Source organism: Apus apus, chromosome 3 (genome assembly GCF_020740795.1).
Source record: "Apus apus isolate bApuApu2 chromosome 3, bApuApu2.pri.cur, whole genome shotgun sequence".
NCBI lineage: Eukaryota > Metazoa > Chordata > Aves > Apodiformes > Apodidae > Apus > Apus apus.
In genome coordinates this window covers 117,953,232-117,976,573 of record NC_067284.1, presented here as the reverse complement: position 1 = coordinate 117,976,573, position 23,342 = coordinate 117,953,232, and the positions used below count along the sequence as shown (strand labels likewise).

The 23,342-nt window shown below is 41.0% G+C and overlaps 1 protein-coding gene and 1 long non-coding RNA gene across 3 annotated transcripts in view; one reads left to right on the top strand and one right to left on the bottom strand.

Moving 5' to 3' along the window:
• The window catches only part of MAP3K5 (mitogen-activated protein kinase kinase kinase 5), a 94,710-nt gene that overhangs the window by 35,393 nt on the left and 35,975 nt on the right, over nt 1-23,342 (top strand). For both annotated transcript variants that reach the window (XM_051614349.1, XM_051614348.1), the window contains exons 4-11: nt 2,717-2,910; nt 3,193-3,361; nt 4,265-4,371; nt 7,003-7,173; nt 12,024-12,136; nt 15,446-15,605; nt 18,363-18,516; nt 20,830-20,937. In XM_051614349.1, the coding sequence (XP_051470309.1) occupies nt 2,717-2,910; nt 3,193-3,361; nt 4,265-4,371; nt 7,003-7,173; nt 12,024-12,136; nt 15,446-15,605; nt 18,363-18,516; nt 20,830-20,937 (1,176 nt within the window). The remainder of the gene's footprint in view (nt 1-2,716; nt 2,911-3,192; nt 3,362-4,264; nt 4,372-7,002; nt 7,174-12,023; nt 12,137-15,445; nt 15,606-18,362; nt 18,517-20,829; nt 20,938-23,342) is intronic.
• LOC127382568 (uncharacterized) overlaps nt 1-23,342 on the bottom strand; it is a 175,770-nt gene that overhangs the window by 142,006 nt on the left and 10,422 nt on the right. The window lies entirely within an intron of this gene.

Genomic DNA, 23,342 nt, shown 5'->3' with positions numbered 1-23,342 from the left:
GCCTGTTTTGTCTGTCTGATGAATTTCAGGCAAATTTGAGAGTTTTCAGAGGTACAGAGCTCACCGCAAAATGTAACTGTCTAGGTTAAGTTAACAACCCACATGAATGCCCTGGCTGAGGGAATGACCACTGTGTCCCCACAGTGCCACTGAGGATAAAGGTGACACTCTGCCTTGAAATAGTTCCCTGAGGACCCTGGGGCTCTCTGAAGATCAGTGAATTGATTTTATTTTCTTCTCTCTTTTTTTTTTTTTTTCCTCATGTGGTGGTTTCTCCTACCTTTTAATGTTGGTTTCTTCCTTGTCTCCTGCTCCCAAAGGGTACTGGCTCTGCATGCCTTCTATAGCAGGCTCTATCATATAAAGAGCTTTTTTTTCCCCTCAGGTAGCAGGAAAAATGTATGTACACTTAACTCTTGCTGGCTCTGTTGTTGCACTGAAATAGAAACCTGCTTCCTACAGAAGGTGCCCTTGGGATCAGTTCACAAGAGCTCTTGCTCAGTAATGGGCTCAAGCACTTGACCTCTGAAGGAACAGTAGTTCTCCTGTGTGTAGGATTATTTATGAAGACTCTAGTACTGTCTCTGTAGGTGGCCTGACCACTGTGCCAGGATAAACTTAGGGTTCTGTGGATTTTAAAAGCTGGAAACTTCCTTTTTCACAGCTGATTTGTGTTTAAGACTGAAGCCTTGGAAGCAGCGTGCCAGAGGTCTGAGAAGGCCTTCCTGAAAGCAGTCCTGAATGTATTTGTAATGTGCTGAATAAACATTAGGAGGTAAAATGCTGGCCTCAGGATATCTAGCAACCTCCCCCTTTCTCTGGGCTCTGACTTGCCAAACTTTTCCTCCTTTATTTAGAAAAAGTAAGTAGGAGAATAGTCTGCCTATACTTAATAGTGGCTCCTGTGCCAGTTGCTGCCCACCCTTGTCCTGTAATTGCTGAAACCAGTTCCAGCAAATTCCCAATTTCCTCTCTGTTTTTGACTGTAGGGCTTACTCGGTTTTAGCAGGGTCCAAGGTTTATCCACTCACTCTTGAGAACAGTGTGTGACTTAGGTGCTAGCACATCCTTGAGCAGAACTGTCCATTCAATTCTCCATCATGAGGATGAGCAGTTTGGTTCTAGCATCACACTTCTCAACTGCTTGTTAAAAACACTGTCATACATTTCAAGTTTCTTTTGGAATTGCTGCACTCATGCACAGAAGAATGTGTCCTAGCTTTTAGGCTGTAATAGTTTGCAGTTGGAGGAGGAAGACTAAATTAGAGCTTGTAGAAGTCTGTGCAAGCAGTAATCTCCAACCAGTTTCTGGCCTAGTTGAGCTCAACGGATTCAGGAAAAGGCCTGCATCAATTAATTCTGCATTTTACAGAGTTTGTCTATATCCCTCAGAAGTGGGAATGGGATTGTCTGTATCTGTACAATGGTCTTGTAGTTTCATATTATACTAGGTGTAATTAAAAAAAGAGTAATTCCTGTACTCTTCACAGCCAATCTGTAATCTGTACACAAACATCTTTACTGTCATGTCTGTGTACGTGCATTTATACCTCAGTCATGCCAAGTTTTTAAAATCTAATAATGCATGTTAAAACACGTGTGAAGGACACAGCTGATAGCATGGATATGAAAACTGTTTAGTCCCTGCCCGCTTGATGCATGAAGCTCAGCTTGCCATGGGGAGTCTCTGAAGAGATGTCCTTATTGCTGTATTGATTTCTGGGAGAGCAGAAGCAGCTGACCAGAAAGTAATTAACCTTGGAAGTAATTCAGGGGTACTGAAATGATGGATCTCCAAAACTTCTCCCTTAAGGCTTATCTTGCTGGGCTGCTGGCCACTTCGACAGTGGAGTCTGAGCTTGGAGAGCCAAATGGCAGAACTCCTCCTGATTTTGATGCTGTGCTGTCTCATAGTTAAGACCCCTCAGAACCACAAATATGTAGCAAGTTTTCCACGGGTGCAAATCTGTACTCGCACACGTACCACAGGCACCAGACATCTTGTCTCCCTCTTCTCTGAAAGATAAATTTTTGTTTTTGCAAAGTGTCTCTCACACACTGATATATAAGGAATCAATGCAGTTTGGCAATGATAATACGTTCCATAAAGTGATTATTCTGAAATATGTATGGTTATAAGTCCTTCTGGCTGGGAGGTTTGCTACAAAGCAGGGAATTTAATTTGTCTTTGTTACGCTAAACTATTTGAGTAATTTTTGCAGTTCACATGAGGACTTGTTTTCTCTACAGTTTTCTTGTTGTGAGGCAACTAGCTTGTGTTACTGTTTCCAGCTTCTGGGAACCTGGTTGTACTCAGTGGCAGAGTGCTTGCTCTCTTCTGAACATCCATCACCTTGGAAGAAGTTCACGTCAGCCTGGCTGTGGGTGACCAGGGTGTGTCCCCACAGTTGTTTTGCTACTCAGCCAACGTTCTGTCTCTTTTAAGGTCAGCGTCAGGCTCCTGAAATACTCATCTTACAGGAAGCAGCTCAGAAACCTGAAAAAACACATTTCAGGCGTGTCTCACATTTGAGATGAGAATTGAGTTTATGGAATCCTAGGCTTCATAGGTAAAACCTTGGTCCTGCTGAAGTAGCAGCAGATCTCCCTGTGACTTCAGCAGGTGCAGTTCTGCAGGTGTAGGATATGCAGCTGTTCTATGCCTGGGCTTGTCAAACAGTAACTGCCCTCAATATTGCGCCTTGTTTCCCTACAGATGTGCACTGGTAACTACATATTTGTGCCCTACATGATCACTCCCCACAACAAGGTGTACTGCTGTGACAGCAGCTTCATGAAGGGGCTGACAGAACTGATGCAGCCCAGTTTCGAGTCGCTGCTGGGGCCGATCTGCTTGCCCCTGGTGGATCGGTTCATCCAGCTCCTGAAGGTGGCACAGGCCAGTTCAAGGTGAGTTGGTTTTTGTACCTCTGTGTCAAATCCAGATATTCCTGCTGGCAGTGCAACTGCCAGGCTTCAGGTGGTGCTTTAGGTGAAGCATCACTCTTGCTTCAGGCTGATGCCACGCTTTGCTTTCTGTTGAGGCAAACTGACGATTAATAATTTAGCTTGATGGAGTCTCTCCATTGACACTGTGTCATTGCTGAATGTCCCACATATACATGGTGGGAGAGCTGCAGGGCCAGAAAACCAGATGCCAGGTCCCAGACTGCTGATGTTCTTCCTCTCCAGCCAGTATTTCCGGGAATCCATCCTGAATGACGTCAGGAAGGCCCGGACCCTCTACACGGGCAAGGAGCTGGCAGCAGAGCTGGCAAGGATTCGACAGAGAGTGGACAGTGTTGAAGTCTTGTCTGCAGACATTGTAATAAACTTGCTGTTGTCCTACAGAGACATCCAGGTATGAATCCTATGCTCAAAGTTAATCTAAAATATAGGCAATTTAATTGTCTTATCAGTGAATTTTTTTGTGTATTTTACACAGTTTTCTAACAAAGTACATGAATAATGGACATTAGTAAAAAATGTCTTACAGGACTTTCACGGATACTTTTTGTTTTTGTAGTTATGCTGTTCATAGTGTGCCTTTACATAGCTGAAAAGTGTTATTTTATAACAGCACCTAAAAAATACACCAGCTATAATAACTCTTCTTCATCTCAGCATTACTGTGTAATGAACAGCCTGTGGTGTGTGCTACTTCAAGGCTATGGTAGCACTCTGCTGTTGATATGTATGCATATTCTTATAGAAACATGTTCGTAAAGATTTCAGTTTCTGGAATGGTGCTAGAAACTGCTTCCCTTGTACATAATTTCAGCTGATGCTCCTTAAACATTTTGAAGTGGCTTGGTTTTTATTTTTGTTTTGTTTTTATTATAATTACATCAGCAAGTAAGCTACTTTAAAAACTGTGGTATTGAAAGACTTAGTTTTTGTGGCTCCTGACTACTTCAGAGTTCTGGGATGCCTTAATTGGCAGGCAGTTAGCATTGCAATGTTTCTGATACGTGTTCAGTCCCTGAAGCCACATTCAGACATGAACTAGTTACACTGACATTTCCACAGGTCCACACTGGAGAAGTACAGGAGACCAAACTGTATTTCTGTGCTAAATACTGTGCATATTCATGTTTCTGATGAGTGTCAGGCCATTTACAATTTGGAAAAAAAAAAAAATCCATAGAATTTATAACGAACTGAAAATACTTAGTATGAAATACCAGGTGCTTAATTCAAAGAGTTTATATAGTCATACCTCAGTACAGCCACCTAAACCTTCATTATTCCCCTCTTTTGGAAGGATTATGATTCCATTGTGAAACTGGTGAAAACTTTAGAAAAACTGCCTACTTTTGACTTGGCTTCCCATCACCATGTGAGGTTTCATTATGCATTTGCACTGAACAGGTAAGAACCTACCCCTTCCTTCTGCTGTTGAACAGGAAATCAGAACTGTGAACTTCACACAGGTGAAGTTCCCTACTGGAACTCTCATATGCAGGTCTAGGGTTTTTACTGATGTGATTTTGGGGACCCTGAGCTGCCTCATGATCAATCTGAGCTTACTGTCCCCTTTGAAAACAGGATTTGACTAGTTCCCCTGGTTTTGTTGGGATAGAATGATGGAATCAACTTTCTCTTCAGTGAAGCTGTTTTTGAGGACACTGCAGCACCCAGTCCAGTGGGAACAAAGTTGCTAAGACCTTTGTTTTGGTTTGTGGCCAGACATAGTATGTGGGTTTCTGTAGTGGTCAGTTTTGAGCCAGCCAGGTGCTGAAGCTAGGAGGAATGAAGCCCAGGGCAGCTGAGCCAAGCTGGACAACAGCTGATGAGGAGGGCTCAGTGTGTGCCACATCATCTGCTAGTGAAGACACTAGCTCACTGGGGCACAAAAAAACCTGCAAAACTGCAGCATGGACTTTTCAGGCAGATTCTTGTACTCTCTTGGTTCTGTTGGGACTTCTTGCAGACTGAAAATTGTAAATTCAGCTGGAATCCATGACAGCCATGAAAATGTTCATGCTTTGGTGTACACCAAGGAGGCATTACCTGGGCAAACTGTAGCTTTCAGCTTCTGGGGAATATAGAGGATGTTTCCTAAGACAGGTCTGGAATACTCTGCACATCTGAATGCTTGCTGTGGAAAAAGCCATCCCTCTGGCTTCTAATCCAGGTCACTAGTGCGGAAGGATGGAGCAGCTTAATTAGTCAGGATTAGTCTGACCTAAATAAAGTGTGTGTGAGGGAATTGATGATGGAAAAGTTAGCAGAAAGAAAAGCAGAAACCTCTCTCTGTAGAGACCACAAAATGGAAATGACCATGTCACAAAGTGCTTCTGTGCCTTACTGGTTTTGCTCTCATTAAGTTCAGCTGGTTATTGGTTTCATCTGGATTTGTGATAGTTGATACAAGATGTGGAGGAGTTATGCAGCTGAAGCTCTGAAAATCACCCTTCTGTAGTGAAAGTCAACTGAAAAATGTAAAGCAACTGCAGACTCACCATTGTTGCTTTACTTGAGTGGTAAAGATGAGAGAAAACCAAAGGAAGCAAACCAACAGCTGGGCAAGGGATCAAGTGGCAGGGGGACCAGAATAACAGACCTGCAGAACACTGTTGTTTGCTCAGCCAGGAGCTCTTGATTTCTCTCCCTCGAATTTGGAGCACTTGTCCATCTCAAATAAGTACACCAGCCTTGCTGTGCCACTCTGTGTACTGGGCGAGCCTACTGCAGCTCTAGTCTGAGTAGACTTTTCCTAATTTGATAGCATTTGACTGATCTGAACATTAGAAGGAGAGAGCATTGGGTTTCACTTATCTTTCTGGTCAAGCTGAGACAGAATAGAGGTGACCCAGCATGTAGACTTGTACACTACTGGGGTTTTTGCTCAGATAAGCAGTTCATACTGTATGCCTCAAACAAATGCTTTTGCTCTGTTTTCTTAATTATTTTTTTCTATGATGCAAGTACTCATTTTTCCTCTGTTACCCATTCTGCCTGCCTCTTCTTCCACATCTCTTTGTTCTGGAGCTGCATACATGAGCTCAGAAGTTCAGGTGTCACACAGAGTACACACACTCTGGTCTCACAGGCTGGAGACTTGGCAACCACTGCTTGTAGAACCAAGAAAAAAAAATCTGTTACTGAACCTCTGGAGTGGTATTTGCTCTAGGATGGCTGTGCCTCTCAACGTGGGTTATTTTGTCTCCAAGGTAGCCTCCTCTTGCAGGCTGCTTCAATGCAAAGCTCGCAGGGCAGATAAAAAAGCACTTTTACATATTTTCCCCAATTCAAATTGTAGCCACTGAAATATTACAAGCAATTTCTCCACAAGAACATAATACCACCCAAACCACCAAAGAGTAGTTTTTGCTGAGAAAGGAGTTACTGCCTGTTCAGTACATGAATATGTAAAGGATTCTAAACTCTTGAGTACTGAAGGATGCCAGTGTCCAAACTGAGTCATCAGGAAGTGTCTCATGTTTGCAGTTCAGTGGCCTGTTTGTCTGAAGTGCTTTGTTAATATTGCCCGATGGGCTTCACTTCCTCACCTTCCCTATGGGAATGGGAATTCAGTCTGGTTTGTGCTTCTTTGGGTTTTTGGCTCCACATTCAAAAGAGTGTATTGAAAAACAAATCACAAACATGAAGCGGGGTCTTTTTTTCCTTTGAAGCATTAATTACTGTGAAAAATATTAGATAGGTTCATATCTTTCTATTTTGTAATAAAGTAACACATATTTCTAAGAATTCCTCTTCAGACTTTTGTATCTTTTGTCAGTGCTTTGCTCTATCTGTTGCTTCCTGAGAGAGAAAAGATGTGTTTGGGAGCTTTTTTAAAGGTGGCCCATCATACTAAGGATCAAAAAAAACCAGAAAAAATAAGGGGAGAAGCATGTATACATATTATAGTTTATCATGCCTACAAGCATGTCTTAAATGGATGAAGTCATACATACATATTCAAACATGGTAATGAAAACGTATTTCTTGTTAACTTTAATGGGTTTTTCAGTAACAAAAAATATTTCTTAATAGGCGAAATCTGCCGGGAGACAGACAGAAAGCTCTGGAAATTATGATTCCCCTGGTAGAACAGGAAGACCAAGTAGCTTCAGATATGTATTGCCTGGTTGGTCGGATTTACAAGGACATGTTTTTGGAATCTGGGTTCATTGATACAGAAAGCAGGGACAAAGGGACGTTCTGGTGAGTACTATTCTGGTCTGTGTCCTTCTGTTAGCCTTTCAAAAATACACCTTAAACAAGAATATCATTCAGCTGGTTTTTGTTCCATCAATTCAGCATCCTGAAGGGATACGCTGAATCTTCTAATCTTATTACGGAGAAGTCCATGTTGTTCACAGATCTGCTCACAGAAGGTTCTTGAAGTGCCTCAGAACCTTAGGTAGCTGTCATCAGAGTCTACTTTCCTCTTTTCTCTCAAATGCAAAGTCTCCTGTTTATATTATTCTTAGGAATCTGGACCAGAAAATAATCAGCCATGAATCAAGCAGCATACCTGTAATCTGATAGATCTTAGCTAGCTGAGCTTAAAGGTGCTGAGCGTTAGCTCTGCACTGATGCTTAAAATGTAGCATTCCGTCTTTTTCTGGCTTCCATGCTCACAAGCAATACGAGTGTTCCAAACTCATGCTGGCAAAAGCATCAACACCATATAATGAACGTGTATTCCAGGAGACTACAGTGACACCAGTTGTCAAAGAAGGACACAATAGATTAGTCAATTTTAGATACAAGTAACTTTTTCTTTTTGGTTTCGAAATGCATCAAAATGCTGTTACGTGGAATAAGTTTTAAAAGAAAAACAGGTTTTTGTCTCTTATATATCAGGCTTTTTAATTCCCCAAAATTATGTACTTGGAATGGCACTGGACACCATCCCAGAGGTCTGTCAGTATGAGCTGCTTTTCTCCATTAGGATTTAGATTAGGGTACAATCTGTGTTTATGTATCCTGTGCATCAGATCCTAGTTCTGGTTTGTGCTCAGCTGCCTGTTGAAGTAAAAGATTAGAATGGAAAGTTTTCTGCTCCCTTTGTCATTTATCACTGTTTTCGGTAAACTTCAGACTAGAACTGTCTTTAGAGAAAGATAAGATAGGATTGTTTACCATTTATGGCCTCAGAATACAAGTACAGTTTATAGTTGCTGGCCAATCTTTACAGTTTTGCAATGCTTACTGGATTTTTAAAAGGTGTTGAAATAACGGGAACACGGAATATTGTCATTGTTGTCCTAATAATTTTGAATTAAAGAAAATTTTTATTTCCTGTAAGCCAACGCCTATACGAAACTTTAAAGATTCTTTTGGGTTTTGTTTTGTTTTTTAATAGCTAATGTAATGAACCAATATAAAAAGAAAGCTGTCGTTCTGTGTACAAATATTAGGCATTGACACAGGCTAAACAGAATGCATAGAAATTACTTTTGCTATTGGTCATCTTGGTTTTTCCTCCTTCTTAGTGTCTTACAAACAGATAGACGCAGAGATTTTAAAACATAATTGAACTCAGAATTATAACGTCTACAATAATGGTAGTTCCAGGACGTTTCATGCAGCCCTCTTAGCACACTTTGAGTAGCTGGGTCTTGGCCATCCTCAGAGTGACAGGTTTGGTGAGGGACGGCGAGGGCAGCCAGGCAGCCCAGCCGGGGACGGCCCGTGGGCCGGCAGCTCCTGCAGCAGGGCGGGATGCTGAGGGGGCAGACCCGGATCACCCTCTGCCCGCTCCAGCGGGAGTGTGGCCGGACCCCCTGCCCGATGGGCCGGCTGCCTCTTGTGTGTGCTGCAAGCTGGATGTTGGTTGGCATTCCTGTTAGTCACGCAGCAGCCCTGGCGTGGCCGGAGGGCTGACTTCGTGGAAGGCTCTTGGGAAGGAGCCGACGTGCTCGAGCGCCAGAGCTGGCACGGCAAGGTGTGCGGGAGCAGTGCCTCCCTGGGGGTGTTGCTTTATGGAGGGATGCAGGTCATCTCAGCCCTACAGATGTGAGGATGTTGGAGAAGAAGAGTGAATTGCATAAGATAATGAGAATTTGGCAGCAGAACCAAAACATTGGTTTTGCAACAGCCAGTGGTATCAAGGTACTTAGGTCTATTCCGAAAAACATAGGCAGGGTCCGTTACTGAAAACTAAGAGGTGGAATAAAATACATCTTTCATATAAATATGAGAAAAGAGATGAAAGATTAATAATTAGCTGTTGCTTTCTTGTTGCATACTGACAGTGTAAATCACACTTACCACAGCTATCAAGTCTTTATTCAGATCTATTCACTGCTACCTCTGTAATTCAGTGTCTGTACCCGCAGTGTTTTCCCAGATGTCAGCTTTCACTTTCTCGATGGCATTTATAATTGCAGCAGCCTCTACTTCGTAGGCAGACTTCTAAACCTTATGCCTCCCTACAATTCTGCATGGGTTCCTCCAGTGATAGCTGGGGCATGACCATGTACAGCAGCTGCAACAGTTGAATTTAAATCAGTTCAGTCAACAGGTGTGACTTGAGAGTAGTTTGGAAAACTGTGAATATTTTTATTTGTTCAAAATTAATTATTACAGGGTTTTAATTTTTTTTGTCTGTATATTTTTGCTGTGCAGGTTATGTGGATATACGGCAGGTGTAAGAATGTCAGCACAGGATTGCACAAGATCTAAATAGTTACCACTAGAAGTGTAATTTTCTGAGAGGTGAACAGACATAGTCCAAGACACTAGTATTTTTTGGTGTGACTAGTGTGTAAAGATGGCTAGAAAATGAATTTCTGCTGTGGGGAAGGGAGATTTGGAAAGAAGAGGTAGAGCCCAGGAACAGAAATTCCCAGGGTATCCTGTCGGGTCTGCTGGGGGCAGGTGGCAAGGTCCTGGCAGAGGGACTGCAGGGGTGGCCTCTGACAGGAGATAAGGAGCTGCCCTGATAGACACAGCCCATTCCAGCCAGCCCCTAGGGCTCCTCTGGCCAGCACTGAGCACTGCTGGCACCTCTGGTGGGAGCATGTGTAAGAAAGGCTTTTTTTCAGCCTCTTCCACCAACACTTCTCATTGTTTTGCAGCCTTGAGCTGATCTCCACCTCCTTTGCCTGAATGGTTGTTTACTGCACAAATGTGCCCACATGTTGAAGTTTTGTATGTATCTGTCCAGGAACTAGAAAAATGCCCAGGGAGGTAGTGGAGTCAATATCCCTGGAAGTATTTAAAAGAAATATAAATATTAGTGCTTAGCGACATGATTTAATCTCTGAACAGGTAAATTAGGTTATAGTAGAGGGATTTAGGTTATGGTTGGACTTGATGATCTTCAAGGTCCCTGACAACCAGGATTATTCTATGATTCTATGGAATTTTGATAGTCATGCCAGAAAATGGGGCATTTTGGGGCAAAACAAAAATGTGAAATTACGGAATCTACAAAAATAGTACCTTTCAAGGTTGTTTTTCTTCTTTCTATCTTTCCTCTGTCTTTGTCCTGTTACTTTGTGAGAATTACAAGGCACAAAAGGGAGTCCAGGTCCCAGCATTTCTGAGTCTCCAAACAGATTACACAAGTCAATGGCTCTCCCCTAGCTATATCTGCTTAAAATAAATAAGTGTTGTCCTGTCTGGTTGGTGGGTTTTTATGTTTTGTTGTTTGTTTTTTTTGTTGTTGTGGGTTGGATTTTTTTAAGTGGGCAAAAATGTTTTGAATGTACTTGCTTCCTTTTATTGTAATTCACAGTACAAGAGGAAAGGCAGACGATGAAATAGAATAATTAATTGAGCCTTCTGTACTCAGCATACTTTTTTAGAAGGTTAGACTCTTGTCTAATGATTGAGTTCTTTGGAGGTGGGCAACTGGAGTATAGAAAGTATGTCTGTAGCAGACTGAAGAGGAGCTCGTTTGCAGTTTTGGAAAGCAGAGCATATGCTAAAAGGTGCAAACATGAGGGCAGGAAAAACAACAAACAAACAAAATGTAAAGAACAGCCATATTTTGGGCTTGCTGGGATCAAAATACCATAGCATGTCAAAGCACGGTCTGGAAGCCAAATCCTTTGTTTTTACATAGATTATTTTTCTTTCTTTCCTTACACATTAATCTTATAACCTGATTATTTTTGTTTGATACAATCCATTTGTTTGTCTGGATTTCCCCCATCATTTGGAAAGTAATTTTAAACTCCGTTGCTTTTACTGTAGCAGAGTTCTGTTGTGCTCCTGAGCTCACATCTGATGGTCTTGTTTGCCTCCCCTTGCAGAGGTGTGTGTGTGTATGGACATACAGGCAGCCAGGCTGGTTGTTGCACTGTAGAACAAGTGTAAGAAACTCCAGATCTTCTGTCGCTTTTGTCACCACTACTTGCATGGCCAGCAGGAGGACACTGGGTGTGGTGTTTGTGTGAAGCCTCTTGACTTCTTGGAAAAGATTTTGGCTAGGTGAACACTACTGCAGTTCCTCTTGCCTGTTCACGTCCTCTTGAGGAGAATAAAATGTGTTGTAGTCCTTTTTTATGTGAACAGACTCATAGGGACAATGTCAATGGGACTCCCAAGTAACGAATAAAATTTGGAGTAGCTGAAATTGTAGCTAAATGCAAAGTATGTTCTTGTATCACTTGCTTTTGTGCTCGTGTATTCTGATGTGCTTTTATATCCACACTAGAATCTAAGTTTTTAAGTCAGTAGAAAGTCATATATTCAACAGTAAATGAATGAGCTTATTAGTATTCATTACTGTGAAACAGGTCTCTTTTAAGCTGATAATTTTTTTCCTTAATACCAAAGAAAATTGGAAGTGTAGTAAGATTGTAACTTCAGTGGAATGGGTGAGTAGGGTCTGTGCTTGTTGTATGAGGGGAAAGGAAATGGGAGGAGTATACATAAAAATAATGGATTCCTAAAAATAGCCACAAAGCATGTGTAGAAAACAATAAAATACTTTTTCTTCCATGGGTTCTTGCTGTGTAAACAGAAGATAAGCACCAAAAGTACCTAAAAGTGTATTTATGTTCCTATTAGATTGCATTACTTAGAAAGCAAACTTGTATCTTTGTTTTTTCTAGGTTCAAGAAGGCGTTTGAGTCAGAGCCAACGTTACAGTCGGGGATTAATTATGCAGTACTGCTCCTGGCAGCTGGACACTGCTTTGATACTTCTTTTGAGCTGCGGAAAGTTGGTAATTATAGCTTGCAAATTCCCAGAGACATGGAGTTCTAGGGACAGTGTGACACTGTCACAGGGGAAAGCCTGATGTTTGTGTACAAATGCTTTGCTAGTAAGCGTGTGAATATTGAAGTTGGTCTCCCTCACCAACACTGGTCTGTCCTGAGTGCAGGTAAGCGCTGTCAGGAAGGCCTGGTTCCAGGTGCAAGGTCTTAACTGGTTACCAGAGCTCAGTGAAAACTGACAGCCCTCCTTTGCCATGACATCATTTGTGTGGAACAGGAACACCTGAAGGGGGAATCCCATTCCAGCTAGCATTCCTTAAAGCAAACAGAAGCCCCTGTAGAATTGGTGGGAGTGTGGAGGAAAAGTCCATCTGAAGAGTGGGGAAAATGCACTTGACTTGAACCTGGAATGGGCTGAGAGAAGAATGTTTCTCTTTCTGTGCTTTCTGTGAGGTTTCTTGGATGTCTGTATTCACAGAATCACAGAGTGGTTTGGGTTGGAAGGGACATCTTAAAGACCATCTAGTCCAACCCCCATGCTGTGGGCAGAGACACCTTTCACTAGATCAGGTTTCCCAACCTGGCCTTGAACACTTCCAACAATGCAGCATTCACGACTTCCCTGGCCGGTCAGGTCTAATGTCTCACCGTCCTCACTGTAAAAAATTTCTTGCTTAAGAAGGAAGAACTAAGGTGTCTAATTTGTGGGTTTATTTTATTTTATTTTGCTGGATTTGAGGATTAGTAATGCTTTCAGGGATGGTATGGAGAAAGCACTGAATATTGTAATATGTATTAACATAGCCTTTGCAACTCCCATTCTTCTTAATTCTTCTTAATGAATTTTTTTAGTTCTTGACTTAGTGTAGTCTTTTTTGTCCTCCTGTCTCCTGAGGAGATTGTCAAGTGAGAAACAAAGAATGTTGTACGTCTACAGAATGTATCTGTAACCAGCCACTGCTCTAGTTTAGAAGTTAGTCGTGTACCGTGTCTCTGGAAGTACCTTTCTGGATAGAGAAGTTTTGAGTGTGAGGGTCAAAGTGAGATGGTTCCTTTCACATAGGTAATGGAAGTGAAATTGAAATTCTCTGGTGTGAATGAAGGTATTCATTTGGATGTGATGGGCTGCATAAAGTTGCCCCAACTACTGTGTTTGCCCTTCTGTGAGTGGCTGTAATTAGAAGATGCATATCTAATTACATTGGTGATAATGTAATCCAATAAAACTAAGTCTAGTATCCAAGAGAATTTCTACCTATCTGCATGAGATCAGAAAGTTTGCCTTCTAAATGTTCCTACCTCTACTTGTCAGATAATAGTTCATAATGAGATGACCATGTGGAGCATTGATAAAAATCCTTCTGTATTTTCTGAATAGTATGGCTTTCTTAACTGTAAAAAATTGTAGAACTTTGAGACCAAACCAGAGACGCAGTGTTTGGCATGGACAGTAATGATCTCTGCAGGCTGTGCGACTTTGGCTCATGAAGGATCCTGTAGTATTAATTGTTCTGTCAATATTTGAGCAAGGAAAGCAGGTTATTTATAAAGCCTTCATAGTAACATTTAACTGGTAATCTTCATAGTAATATTTAACTGGTAATATCTACTGACTGTATCTTACTTTCTTCACAAGCTGTGGGTATATTCTTGAAGTTATAAGAACAAGGGCTTTTCTGGCATTAGTGGTTCCTCTATTTTGGCTCATTTATTTTTAAGGCAAAATATTTGTGATAAAATATCCTGGAATGCAGCTGCTGCTTTTTTTCTTTTCCTTGGGAGTGTGCCCTGCAGATATTGCTCAGCAGTGTTATTCAGGGTGCTGGGGCAGATTTCATTTTTTCCACTTGCTGTTGTGGGGGTAGCATTGTAGGTTTTGGTTTCTAGAGCTCAACTGAAGCTGGACAGATGTAACACGAACCCCCCTTCCTGTCGTGCACTGACAAGTGGAGGTGTCCATCCCCAGCAGTCTGACCATCTGCACATACAAAGCTCCAGCTCCATGGCTTGGAGCCTGCAGCGCTGAGAGGTGCTGAGATGGTCACCACCCTGTGTTGTGGAGTTGGTGGAGGTGATGCACACTGCATCGTGTAGATCTGAGATACTTTGTAAAGTCTACTGCATTGTTTTCTCTTTGGGAATAACTAAACTCATTTCTTTCTCAAGAAGTGACTAAACAATGTTTTTTATATGATTTAAGCAATATGTCACTATGGCCTGACAATCTCTTGTTACCATGTGTGAAATACAGACATGAAACAGGCTGTAGACCATTTGGATACAATTTCACATTTCAAAAACATCTATTATCTAATGTTGATAACATAAAAATGTGAACAACAGGAGAAAACAAAATGAATTTTGTAGAGTGAAATGTAATTATATCCATTTTGATAGGATTTATTGCTGCTTCCAGCATCAAGTTTAGTCTGTTAGCTACTGAAGGAAGGGCAAGGAAAAAATAAAGATCAACAGTTGCATTGAAATTTCTTGTGAATACTCAGCCTTAATATCAAAGTAATGTGGGAGAGAGGCTGTCATAGTGGAGTAGTGTGGGAAAAGTGGATTCAAGACTGTGATGAAGAGACTTGTAAGCTGCAAGTTGTTTTATTTGCAAGGGATGGCGTCGCATCTCTCACGTTAGCTATAAATATGTAGCAGTTGATATGAACTAAAAATCATCCTGAAGGCCACAGGGAAACCTCTAGTACTCAGGAAACTTAGCAAGTCAAAATAAACCCTGAGGTTCTCCACAGTCGTGAGTTGCTGAGGGACTTATATTAATAGATGTCTTTCATTGGGGTAGGACTTGCGGCAGTTAAAAGAACATCACTGCTGGAAGAAGCCCAGTGGATCATCTGTTCCTTCTGCATGGGACCTTGTCTATAAAGGTAAGTTTGGGGCTTGGGGCTCTTAAGTACAAAAAAACAAACAAAAAACAAAGCAGAAAAAAACATAATAGGTGCCTTATTCAGCATCTGTTAAGTTTTTACAGCTATGTTGTGTAGCCTAAGGCCCCAATTTACCTTTACAGATGAGGTCCATGCAAGAACATAGGTAATATGTGACTGTGGCCTTGTCCTGACAGTGATGTCTTTCTTGAGAAGCCTTTAGGAAGAGGGGGAGGGGAAAAAAATCTACTGCTTAGGGTGTTCAAAATGCCTGTAATATTATATGGTAAGTATGATTTCTGTCTTACTTCATGGAAATGGAGAGGCTACAGTGATTTAAGCAATTAATAGATTTCAAATCAGATAAATGGTTATTTCAGAACTGCATTAATACATTGCTGTGATGTGTTATTGTTTTTGCTACAGGAGTAAAGATCAGCAGCCTGCTTGGTAAAAAGGGATGCTTGGAGAAACTGCAAAGCTATTGGGAAGTGGGATCTTTCTTGGGGGCCAGTATGTTGGCTAATGACCATATAAGAGTGATCCAGGCTTCAGAAAAGCTGTTTAAGCTAAAGGCACCAGCATGGTAAGGTGATAAGTGAGATCATGTACATTGCTATGAATTAAAACATTGGACTCCTTCAGCTTTGACATTCAGCATCCTGTTTAGTTGACAGGAGATTGGTTTGTTTTTTTTTCAAGATTTTGCTGTGTATTTGTTTCACTGCAGTTTTCCCCAGACAAGGGGCACTCTTCTCCTTTTGCCCTTAATCAGCTATAGATTTGCTATGAGCCTTTAACTGGATGTCTAAAAAGGGCAGATCCACCATTGGGTCCAAGCAGGCTCTTCTGAGGGCAAGGGGAAAGGAGGAGTCACTTGTAGGCACCCTTCTTCAGCAGTTACATTGCTGAAGAGAAGGGCTACTGTCATGTGGGTTTAGTCATAACTGCCTGGAATGTTTTGGGAAATGCAGACAGCTTGGCTGGAGAGGCATGGATATACCCTGGGATCCTGTGGTGGTTACTGCACATACCAGCTGGGTTAGGAGCTTGAACACAGGCTGCATTGCCACGAGTGCAGAGAGGCAAAGAAAAGTGACGAGGCCAGACAAGTCATACTTGTGGTAATATGACTGATTTTAATCACTGATCAATGTTTCTTATATAGGATACAGACAGTATGACATCATGGTAATCTTGATAATACAAAACAAGGGACGATAGACCATAATTACAAAAAAGCATGTTAAATTATTATCACTTGTTTTTACCAACTGAAACTATTGGTTACAAGATTAACTACTCTCCTAAATGTCCATTAATTCATTACACAAGTATTCCAGATAGACTTATTAGTCTCCTAATCTCCAAGTATCCATTAGTTCATTATGATAATATCCTGAATAGATGTGTTGTTTTCCAAGTATATGTTAGTTCGTTATACAAGTATCCTAGATAGATATATTGTTCCCCAAATATCTGTTAGGTCATTATCCAAATGTCCTGGACAGAGTCAGAAGCTAATAGAGTACATTATCCAAGAGCTAATAGGATAATTATCCTGTTATCCAAGATACATATCATCCAGCTCTCTCAGCATCTGTCTGGTGATAGGCCTTACCACATCACTTGTCCTTTGAATGACCTTGCCTTGCAGAGGTCTCAAGCTGCTGAGCTGGTTCTCCACACTGTTTGGTTGCATCTCATTATGGTACGGTTGCAACTGCAGGTTGCGTCTCGTTATGGTTGAGAAGTGTGCAGAGTGAAGTCCAATTAGCAGAAAGGTTATCAATCTAGGGTCAACCCTGTGGACTCAACATCTCTTAAGCAAAGGCCAAGAGACATGTGCTCTGCCAGCTGGCTCCTGGCACCTGCTCTCCTTTGGATATAGGCAGTGATCAAGGACCACACACCTGCTCACCAAGGGCTGGGGTCCCGTTAGCTGCAGAGAACCAAGACTCCTTTCTGACTAAAAAAGTTGTGACCCTGCCAATTGAAGAGTGCATATGTCACAGCTTCTGCTTTTCTGTTATTTTATCAAGGCTAGAAAGCACCTCCAAAGCTGATCAGAGAGGAATGTATTTGTGTGCTAAAATTTGGAAATACTGAACTTTTATATTGACATAATGTAGGAAACAGTCAAAATTAAGAACTCTTGATTTTCTGACAAAGTATTTTATATAGGCTGATAAAAGTGTGTTTCTCTGCAAGACTTTTCCATATTTACTATGTGTAAGTTGTACTGTGAGGCTGGATAACACTGTCTGGAAGTTTCCTGATAGAGTTTTCTAAGTTTGTGAGTGCCTGGTTGTCAGGATTTTATGTACCAGTGCCTTTGGCGTTTAAATCTGTGGATCCAGCTCTGAAAGTACAGCACATTCATTTGTGATTCAGGGAAGCTTTGTCATCGGAGCAGTTCCTTCCCAGTGTGTTGCCTGCTGTTCAGCAGAGCCTACTTGGTGCAAAGGGGAGTAAATACAGTACCTGAAGCCAGTTATCCCTGTGGCCTAAGAAGGATGGAAGCTATGAAACTGTTCCCAGAAGACCCTCTGAGTTTACATTATACCCTGTGGTCATAAGGCCAGAAACAAGTCTCCATGAGTAGTCTTAATTGCCATAAGGTGATTGCTGTGATAAATCCTCTTTAAGCCTGTGTATCTCATTGCTGTAGCGTTCATAAAAATTGCACAAGATTGTGTTTACAATTTTTTAAAAAATGACAAGAGAAAGCAATGTTATAAGGAGCCCCCTAGATCAGCCCCAGAGGGTAGGAGATCAGAGAGAGGGATGAGCTGCATTCAGGGCAGACCCTTCAGCACTGCTCCTTCCCTCTCCAGCACTGCCAAAGACTGCTCAACAGAGCTCTTGCCACCTTTACAGCATAATCAGTTCCAGGGTGTCATGTTTTAGAGTCTGTGTTAAACAACTGCCAGTGCAGATGCAATGCAGAACAGTGTGGAAAGTTAAACTAGCAGGCTTTTCACTTCAGTTTTCATTTGAGGTTGGTCACTACTGAAACAAGTTTGATGTGAGCTCAGTTTGGTCCACAGGGAGAAGATTTAGCAATTTCATGAGACTTTCATGGCTTAGGATAGGAGACAGTATATTATAGGATCAGGAAGCAGTGTTCCGGAGCTAGTTTGTATTTCGGGTTGCTGATATAGCAGCTCCATTTCCAGTTCTGAATGGGAAGTTGCCATTATTAAAAGCAGTCCTAGAGAACCAAAATCTTACTGGCTGCTTCGTAGCAATGGTGAATGTTTCAGTTGTGATTAAAGGTAGAGACATTATTAATGACAAACTGTGTTAGATTTTCCATCTGTGTGTACTTGAATGATCACAGGTACCTGAAGTCTATCGTGGAGACTATTTTGATACATCAACATTTTAAGAAACTGACTCCAGAACATCATACAGCCAAACAGGAACTTGTGGACTTCTGGATGGACTTCCTTGTTGAAGCCACAAAGACAGATGTGACTGTAGTTCGATTTCCAGTAAGTGGTTATTTTGTTGTTGATTGGTTTTTGGCTTTTGTTTTTTGGTTGGTTTTGTGTTTTTTTTCCAAATCAATTGTGACATGAAGGAAATGAACACAAAGCACTGCTTGTTTTTTGGTTGCCAGACAATAAATTGCTTATTCTGAAGAAATTTATTTGTCAAGGAGGACTCTAGTGTTGAGCAGCAACAGCTTGAGGCAGTAAAGGGAAAGCAACACACGACTCTGTAGGGAGCCTGGTTCTGCTTTTCAAGAGGGAATGGGTGTAAAATTTTGCAGGGAAGCAGAAAATATTTTGGATCTTCTGTTTTCTATAAAAGACAAAACCATGTTCCTTTTAGATTTTTTTAATGATGAATTGGTGTAGTTAGATATTTAAAGTAGGCTCTTACTGAAATAACTGTCCAAATCAAATTGTTTAGATTTGTATTAATGAAGAGACAAGCTGAAGCTGATGTTTGCAACAGTGTGAGCCATAAGATAAACCCAGTGATCACAGTTTGCCCTCTACAGGAAACGGCTCTGGTGCTGCAGGCAGATGTACGTGATCTTTCCTAGTACAAAACCTGTTTGTGCACATTCAGAAGGAATATCAGCCCATTCATCAAGTTAGCAAAAGGAAACAGAGTAACTCTTTTTCCTCCCTTTGCCCAAATTTTTGCAAATAACTTACTTTAAAGGCAGGTGTTTTTTTTTTGTTTTGTTTGTTTGTTTGTTTGTGGGTTTGTTTGTTTCCATATTTCCTTACTGTGAATTGTTCTCAGAGCTTGAACTTAAGGACTTCACTGTCTATCAGTACCAGCTTGGCTATTATTTCCTCTCTTAGGTGGTACCATCAGTGTTACTGCCCTGTTTTCAGCCTTTAGAGGGAGAAATGATACAGTATGTAGGTAACCTGCTGTAGGCTAAGGACCCCAATTTGTGGAATGGCCAAAACCGGATTTTAGAAAGAAGTGTCTGGAGATGCCAAACAGCACATTTGAAATCCCACTGGTCATCACTAACAGAGTTAAATGCCTAAGTACTCTTCAAATTTGGCCTTGCACTTCTTCCAGTGTATCTGTGTGCTCATTGACTCTGTAGGAGGTGACATGGCTTAGGTTTGACTTGAAGCTATGGCTTTTTCCAAGACTTTCTGCTGAAGTTTTAATATATTTTTTTGAACTGATGTAGACCAAGTTTTCACAGTCAGTTGTTATTTCCTAAAGCAATTCTTTGAACTAAAAAAACCTTTCAAATGAGAAATTCTGTATCTTGGTTATTTTGAAGATGATGTTTGGTTGCAGCATTTATGGGGAGAGGGAAAGACAGAAGAAAAGAAGGAGTTGTTAACCATCTTTAACTTAGTTCTATTTTATACATGGCTTTCAGCTAAACACTGAGAGCTGGAAATCTTCCTGTGCATGCTGGAGTGCAAGGGCTTTTTCTTGAATTTAATAACAATGTTTTACATTCTGAAAATGAGAATATCTTCAACTGAGGCAAGATAGATTGATGTTTTTGACATAAAATTTTAGCTACTGACAATCTAAAATAAATAGTTCTCATGCAAAACCACACTTCTTCAAATAGCCAAACTTTGTTGACTTTTTCCTTTAAAGCATGCTGGAAGCTTTAAAGATCTGGGAGTAATTCTGGCAGAACACAACTCAAGTGGCAGAGTGGCTGCCTTCATTTACTAAGGGGTTATGTTAGTCTAAACCTCTCTGCATTGCATCCCAGCCCTTTCACTTGATGGTTCTAGTTTTTGTTTCACCTATTCCAAGAAACTCTCTACAGTCTTTAGCTGTCAGCCCCTTGCAGTGGTACTTACTGCTTTTGAGAAATCACTTGATCTGGTGGCTACAGTTCAGAGTGGTCTAAAACAAAAGCAGTTCAGTCTGGCTCTGGGTTGATGGGTATTTCTGATTTACCCAAATGCACTTGTGTCAAAAGCTGATAAAGGTATGCCAAGAATCCTGTCCATGGGAGAGAGGGACATTCCTGAGTGGCATTGCAAGAGAATGAATTGTGACAAAGATTTCAAAATGGTTGTTAGAGAAATTGTTTGAAAAATTATGGTATGAGCTATCAACTGACACGTAATGGTTTTATATAAAAAACCTAAATTAACAATGGCTTTCTCTTTCTTCATCTTACATTCTTGTCAGCCATACTAAATTAGTCCAGTATCTAAATTGTTACCTTTTATTCTGTTTCTTCCGTTCTTCCTGCTATGGTATGACTACAGAAATAGTTACAACAGATTTTAATACTTCTTAAAGTTCTACATATTTTGTACAAATTCTTAATTTATTTATTTTTTTGCAAGGTTTTAATACTAGAACCAACAAAAATCTACCAGCCCTCATATCTGTCCATCAACAGTGAAGCTGAGGAGAAGACTGTCTCTATCTGGCACGTGCTGCCTGATGACAAGGTACACCCTCATGTTCTCTATAGCTGCAGCTTTTTTCCCAGTCTGACAGTATCCATGGTGCAGAAGGCATATAACCTGTAAACAGAAGCATCTAATGGTGGATTCTGGAAAGGAGAAAAATGTTTTACTAACACACAGGAAGATGCTCTGGAAGTATCTTGCCATGCATTTTATTTTTTTAATATGACATTCTAAAATTTTTCTTTAGGTTTGTCCTGTTTCTTCAATAGATTGTCTAATTTTTTAAAAATAACTTGTGTCTTCTTTTGGATGGTTTTAAACCAGTGCATAATATGCAACAAGTCCATTGCTTCAGATTTCATAACTAATTTACAGAACACTGTTGTCATACAATATAACGTAGCATAAAATTGCTTATAGAAACAGAACCGTCCGCTTCCTGTGCGCAGTATTGCTTGTCGGCTGTGGGAAATACTCCTTTAAATATCGAAGTAAGAGAATGGTGTTTTAAAATAGGAGCAAGATCAGTCAAAAGCCAAAGAATTATTTGGCAGAAGGATAGAAGCTTAGAAGGTCTAGAAATTGAAAAACCTTGGAAGTCCGTATGTCAAGGTGTGAGCTAGCCAGATGCATTGGAGAGGAGCTTAGAAAAGCTGGAGTTGCAAAGGGAGAGGAAAGCCTGAAATGGTTATTGAACTCTAGGATGCTTAGGAAGCAAAATGTTGGTAAGAGCGAAGACAGGGGAGACCTTATAGAACCTCAGAGAAGGATGGGAGCATGGGAACATGGGGGAAGTAGAAGAAGAGTGAATGGAGGCAGAGCCAGCTGGAGGCACAGCACTAATGTCCCTTAGTGGTCTTGGTTTGATTTTCTTAGATAAAGCAAGTCAGCTTGCAGTACCAGCCAGACATGGCACCTCATTGCCACGACTCTGTTTCAGTTTGAGTTAACCTTACTTGAGCATGTGCATTCATATTCCAAAAATATAGTGCTACTGAGGTATTTTGCTTGATACTTTCAGCAGTGACCTTTTTCATAGCTGTCACTTAGCTGCCTGGTCATCCTGTGGCTGGGAGAACGATTTGGATGTATCAGTTGTACCTGTTGGGTATTCAGTAGATGGGTATTTTGGCTTTGCAGGGTTTGTAACCTTTGCTTTGTAGTATTTGCTGTTACTGTAATTCTGTTACTCCATTTTTTAAGTTTCTCTACAGTATGTTATAACTTTCTTTTTTTTTCCCCCCTCTCCTTCCTGATATGGGGAGTGCATCTCTGTGTTTTCTGCATATTGGTATTTATGTATTTTTGCTGCCCTGGTGTTAATCAATAGCATTTGACAAGGTCAGTTTTAAATGCCCTCTCTAGTACTTTTGCTGTGGCCAGAATCTTCACTCTGGTCTGGTGGAGCTCAGTGAAGACACTCTTGCCCTGTGAGCAACACCCATCAGAAGAAGGCAGTGGGCAGTTTGTTAGTTACTTACCCTTCAGCTGGACAATTATTGGCTGCTGTTGCAAGTTTTGTCAAAGTCAGAAACGTTACAGGGAGAAAAGGGACTAGAAAAGCTTGGAGGCACCAGCTTCCTTTTAACTTAAATATATTCAGCATAGTTGTCCTTGATAAGAGATTTTGTGGAGGAAACAGACATATTCTCTGCGAAGAGGAAGAGTCTTGCTTTTATCCTTATGGGGCTGAAAATGGGCATTTTAGTGGCTCGTTAAGAAGCCAAGACCACCTACCCCTGCTGCAAGGGCTGGGTTGGAAGCTTCTTCAGCTGTCTAGTTTCAATCTACCATAGGTCTGTCAGAGCTTTGCCAGCTCACACTTCATGTTTCGGTTCACTTTGGCTCATAAGGCATGGTTGTAGTTATTTTCCAAAATTCAATCAGTGCTCCAAGAATAAGAACTGTGAGTTATGAAGTGCATGAACTTCCTTATAAGCACAAAGAAACTGAATTTCTGTTTTGAGTGCAGTGGAGCCTGCATCTGGCAATTTTGTAATAAATAGGCAAATGACAGTCAATACCAGAATAAATAATGTAGTCTCTTCCTTCTCCATGGCTTTTTTAGCAATATTTATGCCTTTAATACCAAGTTCAACATGAACAAATGCCTATAAAAATCAGCATTATATTTTGTGGAATGCATGTTACCTTTGCCTTGCAGTTCCCTAATTTTAACAGCCCTTTCCACATGGGGTTAGAGGAATGCAGTAGTGCTGCTTGCAAGTTGGAAAGAAAACAGCCTGTCTGTGTTTCAGATTGGCTTCTGAATCTGCTGTGAGTTTTGTTTTGGGTGGTTGATGTTTCTTTGCCTAACCAAAGAACAGCTGCTGAATTTGGATAGCATGCCTGGTGTATTTACTCCAGTGTATTCAAAACTTGGCAAGATCACGAGGGATGTAACTTTTACATTATTTCACTGCCTGGGAACTTTGTGTGGTAAA